Here is a 13,777-nt window from a genome sequence, read left to right on the forward strand (position 1 = left end):
TACTGGTCACACCGACGGCAGTCTTCTGCGAGGGTAAACCTTCGTGGATCCACGCCACCCATTGTAAGTTGTCCATCCCCGCACCACAAGCCACACAAGACACCGCACCTCACATTGCTGCAGACACCACACCTCACACCGCTGAAGACAATGCACCGTCTAGGGCACCACAGTCTCCTAAGGGCGGCGATGACGGTCATGATGATGGGAATTCTGGGCAGCTGCCTAACAAACCCCGCCAAGGATAGGCTTCTGCAGTTTAACCCACTGAGAGAGGATCTCCCCAAATACCCAGGGCACGACAACTACACGTTATTTAAACTTTACTCCGTCAAATACATAACGGCTCCCCGGGGACAGGGGATAGTAGTACATTGCTGTGAGTTGGAGACACATTTCAAGTGGTTATCTGTAAGATGGATGGAAGCCATGGTGGTACATAATGGGACACCACAGGCACGCATGACAACCCCACGCATAGTCTTAACTAAAGTTAGACAGGTGGAAAATGGAAGGTTTACTGGGACCGTGAATAGTCACGCCGCCGCAGGATATCAATGGGGCACGGGCATCGACAATACTACTCTCCTACTGTCGCATGCCCTCGTCGGCCCACACACCACGATAATACTTGAATGTGGAATATGGCCCCCGCGCACGCTGATTAGAAGGAACAAAAAGAGGGGAGAGACCCAACACCAATTCCGGCCTAGTTGTGCCGCCTACGTTATTAAACCCCCTCCTGCCCAGGAAGTAAGAAGGAAGCCAGAGGAGAACACATACTGGAAGGTCGCACGGCATATGGCCACAGTACAGAATAGGACACAGTGTTGGATGTGTATGCACCTTCCCCGCACCAGCACAGCAGGCATACCAATGGTAGTGTTACCCCTATCACTCAATGATTTGTGCTCGAAGCCATTAGATACCAAATGCATTAGTACAACTCTGACAAGCCAAGGTTCTGATGAAACCGCGTGTAAACGAGTTTTCCAGTACTCCCCTCCCATTCTGTCCCGACACTTTGAGGAACGTCCGGCGCCGGTTTGGGTCAAGCCGGCATGGGGGGCCCTCTGCTTAGAAGGAAAGGGCCAAGTAATGGTAGGCAAATCCGTGTGTAGAGATACCCTTCCCGCGGACCCGAGAAAAGGGAAACACACGCTGCTAGTGAACGTTACAAGCTCGCCCTTGCATAACCTCACACACCTCCAGTTGGCATGGAAAGGGGAAAACGGGACAAACACTATCCCAGGCCTTCTCACTTGCATGACCACCCATTTGGTGGCTCCGCACGGGACCATGTTTGTATGCGGGAATAAAGCTTACCCGTATTTACCTGATAATTGGGGAGGAATTTGCTATTTAGGATCAGTTTTCCCAGAGATGGAAATGCGACAGCACTTGCATAATACCACCGCACTCATAAGGACACAACGAAGCACCTATTGGCACGACGACGACACCACTACTTTACACGGCGCTGATTGGGAGAAAGCCGTTAGCTTCTTCTTCCCATGGGCTGGGACGGTCATGGACAGTTACCGCATTGACAAAATTGCGTTAATCTTAGAAAGGGTGGCCAACGACACCGCTACAGCACACGACGAAATGTTGGACACGGTTGTCCACCTGCGTACAATGGTTATGCAAAATAGGGTTGCGTTAGATATGCTACTGGCAGAACGAGGAGGGGTATGTGGGATAATTAAGGGTAAATGTTGTACTTTTATTCCTGACCCTTCACAAGGGGTCAGTGCTGCTATTATAAGGTTAAGAGAAAGTGCTCACATATTGACAAAGGATCGCATGGATCGGGAAGCCTCCCACCAGTGGCTTACCGACTGGTTTAAAGGATGGACAGGGACGATAGTAAAGTGGATATTGACCGCCTTGGCAATAGTCCTTGGACTAGTGGTTTGTTGTGTACTAATCAAGGCTTTAGTCCTTGCGTGTGCGAGAAAGTTTACCACAGGATGGACACTGAAGACGACACCGGAAAAGGCCATGGTGATGATCGACCAGCGGATCGCGGGTCCGGATGACACACCAGCTGTCAACTCAACTGCCAATCGCGGATCCTGGGACGACGACCTGAACGAGTCCCTGGGCCGCGACAATGAGATCTCCGCTTCCGAAGATTGTTCTTCCATTGTTGATATTACCGATAATGATGTCGAGTACACTTATGCGGACCTCGAAGCATTTCAGGCTACCAGAAGGCCGTTTAAACTGGGCCCCGACACGTCGGAAGAAGAAATCGACGATTTCCTGAAGGATTCCTCTCGTTTCTTCACGATATGCCATGCCGTGGCTATGACTATGGGCCGTCCACTTCCGCAGGCCTACGCCACCTGAGAATAATGTTACTGATGATGTTACCAATGATGATGTGGGCCACTTGCGAGGGTCCCCGGCTGATGTTTATGTTTCAATGCAGGCTCTGCCTCTCCATGTTTCACGAGCTCACCTTTATGTCTCACAAGCCCACAGTGAGTCAAACGCCACTGACCCAGTTCGGGATTTGGACCCAGCTGTGAACCCAAGCCCGGATGGAGAGGAACTCGATCGTGAAAATACTCTGAGTTCCGAGTCTGATTGTTTTGGAGATTCGCCCTTGAATAACAGCGAAGCAAGCAGCATCGCCTCGGACGATCTCGACTTTGACCCAAAGGAAGTTTCTCTCCCACCTTTGGATCGTTATGCTTTATTTCATGGCCATAGGTTTGAGCCACCTGATACTGACGATGTTGTGTCTTCCCCAGATCACCAGCACGTAAGAGACCTCATGAACATGAATATCGATTGAGCGCTGAAGATCTACAAGGATTTCACTTGGGGAAGCCTGGGCGAGCTCCAGTTGGGGAGGAGTCCGGCTGCACCTCTGTAGACCAAGGGTGGGTCGGAGATCTTCCTGGGTGTGGACCCCGGTGGAACCAGAGGTCTTCGTTGTGGATTTGGCGCGCTATTCGATCTTCATGTCTCTACGGTCTCACCTCATACACCCATCTACACCCGACTTACATACATCATACATCCACTTACACCCACTTGCACCCACACACCCGCGGATCAGCCTGCTGGGTTCGTTGTGCGGTACTGGGTACGGGACATGCTCACTGGGCTGCATTCGTGTGGTACGTTACGTTTAGTTACACTCTCTCTCTCTCCCACCTCTTTTGGTGGATTTTGTGTGCCATTTGATCACTCTGCTTTTACGGCCTTACATTGCATACTCACATACAGACGCGAATCATCCTACTGAGTTTGTGTGGTGCTTTGGTACGGGACATTCTTACGGGGCTGCCTTCGCGTGATATGTTGAATGATTTTTCTGTTTTTGTTTGAAATAAAGGCCTTTGATTGGCTCGTAGATAACTTTGTATCTTAGATCCAAAAGGGCGGTATGTAGGGAGCTGTAATGCCCCTCCCCCTTTGTATATCCTTGCTGCTTTACCAATTACCAAGTATAACCAATTATATGTTTTGTTTTGACTTGCTACTGTACTCTTTTATGATACTGAGTTCTTTCTACTGCATTGAGGATGTGTAATATCCTAATAAGGAGTTCTCTGCCTGTGTGCTCTGGCCTGCGTGGGCACAATCTCTAGTTCCCCTTTTCAGGCCTTGGAGGCAACTCTTATCTCTCTTTGCCTTTCTCCTGACTCTGCCATTATCTTGCAAGTTGACAGTTTTATGAGTGTCCACTCCCCTTTGTACTTTCCCAAGCCAGCTGCTATACAGAAAGTTGTAAACATGTTGCCACATAATGCTGACCATCTCCTTATCAGAGCTAACCCATGACTGGCCTTGGATGAACTTCCTTTAATTAACTGAACAACAGGATGGGACTATGGTGGGAGGCCCAATGAGCCCATTCTGTCTCTGTGTCTTGTGAGCTAACTCCACCCCTGACTTTCTTTATCTATCTATAATTCCAGCAATCTCTGTGTGTCTGTGTGTCTGTGTGTCTGTGTGTCTGTGTGTCTGTGTGTCTGTGTGTTTGTCTGTGACCGCTGTTTCTCGACAACCACGGGTCCGATATACTTGAAACTTGCCAGGTATATTGCTGGGGACCCGAGGATGTGCCTTTTCAAGGTTTGTAATTAATCGGACAAGTACCTACCGAGCTATGTCCAAAAAACGCTTCAACCAATCAGAGAGCAGCGAGCTATCACGTGTGCCGAACCGTTAATGCAATGCAAGCGTTAATGCGTTAATGCAAGGCTTTTCTTTTTTTCCCTCTTCTCTTTCTACTTTTCCTTGCGATTAAATTGCAAACAGCCAAAATACGTTGGCGCTAATTGAATAATTGGCCATTAACACTAAAATAATCGTAACTGCGATATGCCAACTTCCGGACAGTGCAGCCTTCCATGTTGTTGTTGTTTGCAGCAGCTGTTTGCAGCAAGGCAAGGCTTTTCTTTTTTTCCCTCTTCTCTTTCTACTTTTCCTTGCGATTAAATTGCAAAAAGCCAAAATACGTTGGCGATAATTGAATAATTGGGCATTATGTTTTACAACTAATAAAAACGAATTTGCGATTCATTCGCTTTCCTGCGCGTTTGTGTACGCGATGGCGATTTCTTTACCAAACTCCGGAAGCCGTTCGCTTTGGACCGAACCATTGCATGTAAATAGAGGGGGGGGATTGTCACCACTCGCAAGCCGTTCGCTTTGGACCAAACCATTTCATGTAAATAGGGGGGGGGATATAATTTTAGATATATATATAGTACGGGCATGCCCTAGTATAAAGCAATGTTAATTGAATTATTTCAGAGCATCTTGTTGTACTGTTGGTCATTCCTTGTGAGTTTCAATGCAACTTTGCTGTCCTCAAGCTTGAGTACTCGAGTTCCAATAAATATATCCGTTGCTCCTTTCTTCTGAGTCTTCTGAGTCCCAAGTCCTAAGTCCCAATCCGACACATATATATATCTATACATACATATATATATCTATACATACATACATATATCTATACATACATACATCTATACATACATACATACATACATATATATATATATATATATATATATATATATATATGTATATATATATGTATATATATATATATATATATATATATATATATATATATATATATATATATATATATATATATATGCAGTCACGTGAAAAAGTAAGTACACCCCATGTAATGTTTTGACTTTTTCAACATATTTCAACATACAGCTATTTGATCTTCATTTCAACAATATTGATAGATAAAGGTGATATAATATAACAAATATCATGAAACATTTACATTTTGTAGTCCATTGTATAATTTAAATAAACATAAATGCAAATTTCGCATGTGGAAAAAGTAAGTACACCCCTACATTTATCACTACTTCAAATACCTAAAATTAGAATCAGGTGCACCAGCTCAGGTGCAAATGATTGGAACATCGTTAGAGAGGATCTTGAGGAACCTGTCTTATTTAAACCTCAGACATTTAGTTGGGTTTGCTCTTTATTGTTGAAGTGTGCGGCGTCACCAAGCCTAGATCAAAAGAGCTCTCCGAGGCCTTCAGAAAGAAGGTTATAGATGCCTACGAGTCTTTGAAGGGATTTCAAAAGATCTCCAAACAATTTGAAATCAATCATTCGACTGTCCGGAAGATCATCTACAAGTGGAGAAGATTCCAAACAAATGCAAACTTGTTCAGGCCAGGCCGCCCCAGCAAGTTCAGCTCGAGAGCAGACCGCAAGATGCTGAAAGAAGTCTCTAAGAACCCCAGAATGTCATCACGGGACCTACAGGTAGCTCTTGCCACTGTTGATGTCAAAGTGCACGAGTCTACCATTAGAAAGAGGCTGCACAAATTTGATCTACAAGGGAGGTGTGCCAGGAGGAAACCTTTGCTGTCCAGAAAGAACATCAGGGCAAGACTAAAGTTTGCCAATGAACACCGAGGCAAAGACAAGCACTTCTGGAGCAATGTGCTCTGGACAGATGAGTCAAAGGTAGAGCTATTTGGCCACAGTACCAGAAGACATGTTTGGCGAAAACCAAAGACAGCATTTGACCACAAGAACCTGATACCAACTGTAAAGCATGGTGGTGGAAATATTATGGTTTGGGGTAGCTTTGCTGCATCAGGGCCTGGGCAGCTCACCATCATAGAATCCACTATGAATTCTTCATTGTACCAGAGGGTGCTTGAGGATAATGTGAGGCCATCTGTCGGAGAGTCGAAGCTCAACCGAAGGTGGACCTTGCAACATGACAATGACCATAAACATACCAGTAAATCCACCAAGGAATGGCTGAAAAGAAAGAAATTAAGGGTTCTGGAATGGCCACGTCAAAGCCCGGATCTAAATCCCACCGAGATGTTGTGGGGGGATTTTAAATGAGCTGTGCATGCAAGAAACCCCTCAAACATCGCACAGCTGAAAGAATTCTGCATGGAGGAGTGGGCAAAAAATTCTCCCTGTCAATGTCAGAGATTGGTAGACAGTTATAAGAAACGCCTACTTGAGGTTGTTTCTGCCAAAGGGGGCAATACCACCTATTAGAGCCAAGGGTGTACTTACTTTTTCCACATGCGAAATTTGCATTTATGTTTATTTAAATTATACAATGGACTACAAAATGTAAATGTTTCATGATATTTGTTATATTATATCACCTTTATCTTTCAATATTGTTGAAATGAAGATCAAATAGCTGTATGTTGAAATATGTTGAAAAAGTCAAAACTTTACACGGGGTGTACTTACTTTTTCACGTGACTGTATATATACACACACGCACTACATGACGAAAAGTATGCGGACACCCCTTATAATTCGCACATTTGGCTGTTTCAGCCACACCCATTGCTGACAGGTATATATAATCAAGCACACAGCCATGCAATCTCCATAGACAAACATTGGCAGTAGAATGGGCCATACTGAAGAGCTCAGTGACTTTCAACGTGACAGGATGCCACCTTTCCAACAAGTCAGTTCATCAAATTTCTGCCCTGCTAGAGCTGCCCCGGTCAACTGTAAGTGCTGTTATTGTGAAGTGGAAACGTCTAGGAACACCAACAGCTCAGCCGCGAAACGGTAGGCCACACAAGCTCACAGAACGGGACCGCCGAGTGCTGAAGGACATAGCGCATAAAAATCGTCTGTCTTGGTTGCAACACTCACTATAGTGCGGGAGCCCAGAAACATTTGTTTCACATCTCGAGTACAAAAGGTTTGAGGCCTGGAATATATGCATCTATGATAGGAGACCCCAAAAAGGCAATTCTTAAGTTCTGCAATTCTGCACAGCAACCAGGGGGCGCCACCAAAGACCCCTAAATGTGACTCTTAATTCACAATTTGAGTACATCTTTCAAACTTGTCTTAAAATGTTCTCTATAGGAGTGGAAATCAGAATTCCCAATTCTTAAGTTTTCAATTTGTGTATTAGGTCGCTTAAGAACGACCTAATTAATGCTAATTAACGCTAATTAGCATTTTTAATTCACAATTTGAGTACATCCATGAAACATATGGCAATGTATTCCTTAGGTCATCCTAAATCAAGATCAGTCATTCTTAAGTATCCATTTCATGTATTAACCCACTTAAGAATGCACACTGACAAAAAGGAGAAACATAGATTGTATACAAACACAATGTTTTATTTTTTTATAAACTACACAAAAATGTACTTAGTATGCATGAATTATGCTTCAAAATCAGATCATAGTAAGTCATGTAGTAAATTGGCGTCCTGGTTCTACCGCCCATCAACAATTAAATCTCAAATCTCGGAACAAAAAACAATTTTTAATGTTAATTTTATAAAAATTGTGTAGCATCTCAAGAGCAAGGGCTAGTATGGGGTGCAATCTCTTGCACCTGTTGAAATGTTTCCCCGTCAAAAATCCGTTTAAGGATCCGGTTGCAAGTACCTCAGATTCAGTCAGCATTTCTGGTCCTCCAGAGTTGGACAGGAGTTTCCCAATAGCCTTGAAGAAAGCCATTTCGATGTGGAATGGGCCTAACATTATGAAAATGTTATCAAATTTCGGTTTCTCAGTCACTTGTATTTGAAGTGCCGGCTTGGCTGCGCCCAGATCATAACTGACTATTCCGTATTTCTGTCCCGTCTCATTAGCACACCTCTGCGTGATGAGGAGAGTCTCCTGCACGACCTCTAGGCTGGTGATAGGCTGGCGTAAGTTTGGCATATATAGAACCTCTTGTTTTGGAAGGTGGTCACTGCAAATGCTTGCATTAAACCCAACCCACATAATAGGCAATACATCATTGCCAATGGCATGGCTCATCATCCACACGAGGTCCAGGTGGCGAGCCTTGTTGCTAACATCTGGAAGGCTGTAGACTGCAGTGTTTTTGTAACTGAACTTCGTCATCTTTGGTATCTTCCTATATGGCTGGAGTGCAGTATCTGTACTCTCAAGGGTTCTCTTCCTTTTGCCTGTCTTTACTTGCCGAGCACTAGTTGAGGTTGAAACTGCCATGACAGCAGATGCTTCACGTTCTTCATCAGGTGCTGGCACATTTTGGTACAGAATACCCATGGTATCGTGCAGCGAATTGGCTCCAGACATGGTTTGAGTCATCTCATCGAAATTGTCGAAGGCTAATCCGACTGGTTTACCTACGACTGTTCCTTTTGGACAAGCAAGCTTCTGTTCTTGAATGGATTCAGCTGTGGCAGTTTCAACTTCTTCCAATGTGTTGTAGCTTAAACAGTGACCAAACCTGTTCAGGACTTGAACCATTTTTTTACTGCCAGTGACCGACTTAACACTCATACCAAGAGCTACATGTTTTGCAGGTTTTGCGCGACCCCGTTGTACAATGAACAAGGCATCCTGACTAGACGAATTTGCGCGGCGCTTTACTGACTCTGTATATCGCTCTGGTTTTAGCCCTCCGTACAAAATATTGAAAAAATCTACTACAAGTTTTGGGGGTGACGAGTCCCCGTTTCTTAAATCCTCCAATGTCGGACATTCAGGAAGGTCGACCTTTTCAACCTTGAGCAACTGGTTGCGCAAAAGCAATGCTGCTTTGGCGATTGTTCTCTCATCAGTAGATGTGTAATCATATACAACACGAATTGCATCATCTGCGGTTTCTGCATTATATAAGATGTTTCCAAGCCTTTTCCCAAGTGAACTCTGTATCTTTATGCGCGCTTTGAAGTGACTCATCAATGTCCTAGAGAGGCTGAAGGCGCTTCCCCTGGGCGTTTCTGCGGATGCCGAACAAATATCAAGATAACGTTCATATACAGAATTAAGAAGTTCAGGTCTGTTGTCTATTATTACAGATTGCCCAATGTATGCAAAAATGTCCAACACACTGGTCTCAGAAGGCGTTTTTGTTTCACGTGTGTCCTTTTGGGAAACTCGATTGGCTGACAACAAATACGCACTTTTACATGAATGATGGTAGTGGGCCTCCTTGGCAATTAAATCCGTATCAACTACTTTTGGAATAACCTTACTGTCATTTAATGTCTTTGCTGCATTTTGGATCGATACACCGGCTTCAATGGTTTCACATCTTCCCAACAGTTCGACGCTTCCACCTTTGAGTCGTTTTATCTTTTTCTCACAGAATAGACAAACAGGTGGCAAAATCCCGGCAGATGATGTAGAAGGTGCCGACTCCTTGGATGGACGTAAATGTGGGGCATTGCTACGGTGAACATCACTGGCGGCTTTAACAGGCGGCGTTTGGGATGAGATGGCGGTAAAGTTCTTGTAACAAGAAACATGGTAACCATCCATTTCAGCAGGAGACGTAGGCAATCTCTGAACTACACCACAATAGACAGAGTCCTGGAAATGTTGCTTTTGCCGTCTATTAGCTGCTGCTGTTTCTACTGCTTCCCATTGCGTATCCTTGAAAGGTAGAACGTCTGGACGAGCTTTCTTGTCTGCACTGCGTTGGATGTGAAGAATACATCTGCGTTCCAATGATGAAACAGTAGGCTGGACAGTAGGCTGGACAGTAGGCTGGACAGTAGGCGTAGTATTGGTGGCCGATTCCATGGTTGCATGTTTCAAATCATTGTCTGAAAAATAAAATCACAGCGGGTGGTCAGTGAGCATGGCGAGTCAGTCAGTTTTGGTCAGTGAAATCCAAAAGAAGTTATTTCAAATTTTGAGGCAATAAGTCATTATTTTCTACTCAGCTGTGGTTCGAACCTGAAATCGGTATGCATACAGAACTTTGGATACCCTCATCTGCCTGGACATTTCCTGCGCGCCACCTAGGCCTAGGGCTACATAATTCTGTATCGGCCCCGAATGCTTATTAGGCCTACAGCATAGTATTGTTTGTTGGGTTAGGGTTAGGGTTGGGTTAGGGTTAGGGTTAGGGTTGGGTTAGGGTTATGGTTAGGGTTACCATGTTTCTTGTTACAAGAACTTTACCGCCATCTCATCCCAAACGCCACCTGTTAAAGCCGCCAGTGATGTTCACCATAGCAATGCCCCACATTTATGTCCATCCAAGGAGTCGTCACCTTCTACAACCTCTGCCGGGGTTTTGCCACCTAACCCCAAACCCTAACCCTATTTGTTGACTTACCTAAGCAGTGATCTAGGCATTGCAGGCAACATCAGACATTCTGCAGCCGATTCAGAGAATCTATGGAGGGAAAGAGCAGGAGATTCCCCATGATTAGGTCCTATGATAAACCGACAACTCCCTCTACAGGGTGTCCCAGAAAGTTCGTCCCTCAAGATAGTGTCACAAACCTGGATTGATAATGTGTTAATATTTCCCTTTAAGTCACTGGTTATTATTCCCCAAACAATGTTGTATATTGGTCCCAGTTATTCACTGCAGGACAGTCATTTCTGTAGAGAGGCACTTCCTGTTTAGGGTGTAATTGGCTCAAGTTAGGGAAGAAGCCTCCCCATTGGCTGGGAGGCCAAAACTCCTTCCTTAACCAAAACTGAACACCCTCGATCCGGCCAGCCAGACAGGTGTGTGCATGCTCAGCACTGGTGTGGGTGTCTACTTGGGGCCTGCCCTCAGGTCAGCACTCCAGCCCCTCCCTTGCATATAAGGGAGGGCCAGCCAGGGAGTGGAGGGGGGATAGCAGCCAGTGACAACCCAAATTCCGTTACAATACTGACTGCATTCTTAAGTGGGTTGATGCATGAAATGGACACATAAGAATTGCTGTTCTTGATTCACGATGATCTACTGAACAGTTTGGGACCAATTTGAAAGATGTACTCAAATTGTGAATTAACACTCACCTTGCCAGGGACGGGGTCAATGAGTACATTTTGCGTTCTTAAGTGGGTTAATACATGAAATGGATACTTAAGAATGACTGATCTTGATTTAGGATGACCTAAGGAATACATTGCCATATGTTTCATGGATGTACTCAAATTGTGAATTAAAAATGCTAAATAGCGTTAATTAGCATTAATTAGGTCGTTCTTAAGCGACCTAATACACAAATTGAAAACTTAAGAATTGGGAATTCTGATTTCCACTCCTATAGAGAACATTTTAAGACAAGTTTGAAAGATGTACTCAAATTGTGAATTAAGAGTCACATTTAGGGGTCTTTGGTGGCGCCCCCTGGTTGCTGTGCAGAATTGCAGAACTTAAGAATTGCCTTTTTGGGGTCTCCTATCATAGATGCATATATTCCAGGCCTCAAACCTTTTGTACTCGAGATGTGAAACAAATGTTTCTGGGCTCCCGCACTACTACCAAGTTCAAAAATGCCTCTGGAAGCAACGTCAGCACAACAACTATTCATCGGGAGCTTCATTAAATGGGTTTCCCTGGCCGAGCAGCCGCACACAAGCCTAAGATCAGCATGCGCAATGCCAAGCATCGGCTGGAGTGGTGTAAAGCTCGCCGCAATTGGACTCTCGAGCAGTAGAAACGCGTTCTCTGGAGTGATGAATCACGCTTCTACATCTGGCAGTCCGATGGACGAAACTGGGTTTGACGGATGCCAGGAGAACGCTACCTGCCTGAATCCATCGTGCCAACTCTAAAGTTTGGTGGAGGAGGAATAATTGTCTGGGGCTGTTTTTCAGGGTTCAGGCTAGGCCCCTAAGTTCCAGTGAAGGGAAATCTTAACGCTACAGCATACAATGACATTCTAGACAATTGTGCGCTTCCAACTTTGTGGCAACAGTTTGGGGAAGGCCCTTTCCTGTTTCAGCATGACAATGTCCCCATGCACAAAGCGAGGTCCATACAGAAATGGTTTGTTGAGATCGGTGTGGAAGAACTTGACTGGCCTGCAAAGAGCCCTGACCTCAACGTCATCAAACACCTTTGGAATGAATTGGAACGCCGACTGCGAGCCAGGCCTTATCGCCCAACATCAGTGCCCGACTTCACTAATGCTCTTGTAGCTGAATGGAAGCAAATCCCCGCAGCAATGTTCTAACATCTAGTGTAAGGCCTTCCCAGAAGAGTGGAAGCTGTTATAGCAGCAAAGGGGGGAACCAACTCCATATTAATGCCCATGATTTTGGAATGAGATGTGTAATGTTCGGGTGTCCACATACTTTTGGTCATGTGGTGTATATGACATAATCTCTAAGTGAAATGTTAAATGGCAAACACCACTCGAACCAGCCACATTTTTTCTTGGATTATGAGACTGAAGTTGTCAAACCATTCAAAGCCCTCCACCAATAAATCCAAGAGTCACTTGTGCTTCCAGCAGAAGTACAAGCCCTATCTGTGATAGACCCACTGAATTGTGCAGGTCTTCACAAGGAGGGATGGAAAGCATAGGTGCAAAGCAAAGTGGAGACCATCTGTACCTTCTATGCTACTGACAAGCCACAGCTAACAGCCCGACTCTCAAATTCTTGTCTTGAGGAGTGCTGTCCCTTTTCCGATTGGCCTTTCCATCTGAAAGAAAATATATGACAAGAAAGTTTCCAAAATGGCAGATGAAATCATTCCAATAATCTCATCAAAGAACAGGCCAAAGCTGATCGTCAGCGAAACATGTTGGCATATAAAGCAAATGATCTCTTATGTGACCCACAGGATGATGGTGCTACTACAGATCAATTTCCTGCAATAGACCATATCATCCACCTGTGAATGACCAATATCCTCCATCTGTACATGAGATATCCTCCATCAAAAAGTTTGAATAGTGCAAAGGTTGGTTGTAAAGTGTCAGGGATGTCTGTCAATAACATTTGCTATGCTGATGATATGGGCCTACTGGCTCCTATGTTTGCCTTACTTTTTTTTGTTTGTTTGCCTTACTTTCACTCCAGTGATAGATGTTATTGGAGGTTTGTGAACAGAAAACTGCTGAACTTGATATTGTGTATAATACTCCAAACTCTCCGCCTATGGAATCCAAGGCCAATTCCACTTTTGGATCACTGACTTCATCCACTCTCGTAGCAAACGTTGATCTCTTAATGAAACCTTTTCATATAACCTCTCCCCGTCAAGGCTGGAGAACCCCAAAGCAGTGTTGTAGGCCCCATATTATTCTTAATATTCAATGATCTCACTCACTCTGTAAAATCATTCATATTTTTGCAGATGATGCCACTTTCTGCCATAACATCCCTCATCCTTCAGACAGGCAGGCAGCAGCCTATTCGTTCTCCTTAGACAGACAAAACCTGATGGAGTACTGCTGTCCCTCGCCTCACCTTTTGCTGAGGTGGATGCCATGAAAACCAAGGCCTTCAAGATCCTTGCAATCTATAGCGATGAAGCTGAGTCTATGGGCCTATCACTTCGCCATCGCCGACAGGTTGCTTGTGACTCTGTC

General features: G+C 44.7%; 1 protein-coding gene and 1 long non-coding RNA gene across 2 annotated transcripts in view; both read right to left on the reverse strand.

Moving 5' to 3' along the window:
* Nucleotides 1-13,777, reverse strand: part of LOC137433815 (uncharacterized) — a 90,439-nt gene that overhangs the window by 44,650 nt on the left and 32,012 nt on the right. The window lies entirely within an intron of this gene.
* LOC144894088 (uncharacterized) lies at nt 7,621-10,629 on the reverse strand. Its single transcript, XM_078786042.1, has 2 exons — nt 10,570-10,629; nt 7,621-10,051 (listed from the first exon to the last, which is right to left on the reverse strand). The coding sequence occupies exon 2, from the start codon at nt 10,026-10,028 to the stop codon at nt 7,746-7,748; it is 2,283 nt and encodes a 760-aa protein (XP_078642168.1). The 5' UTR covers nt 10,029-10,051; nt 10,570-10,629; the 3' UTR covers nt 7,621-7,745.

This window comes from Myxine glutinosa, chromosome 10, assembly GCF_964187855.1.
Source record: "Myxine glutinosa chromosome 10, kmMyxGlut1.1, whole genome shotgun sequence".
Taxonomy (NCBI): domain Eukaryota; kingdom Metazoa; phylum Chordata; class Myxini; order Myxiniformes; family Myxinidae; genus Myxine; species Myxine glutinosa.

What these genes read in the sequence shown, in the direction of transcription:
- LOC144894088 (XM_078786042.1), bottom strand. Translation starts at nt 10,028, where the DNA reads ATGGAATCGGCCACCAATACTACGCCTACTGTCCAGCCTACTGTCCAG.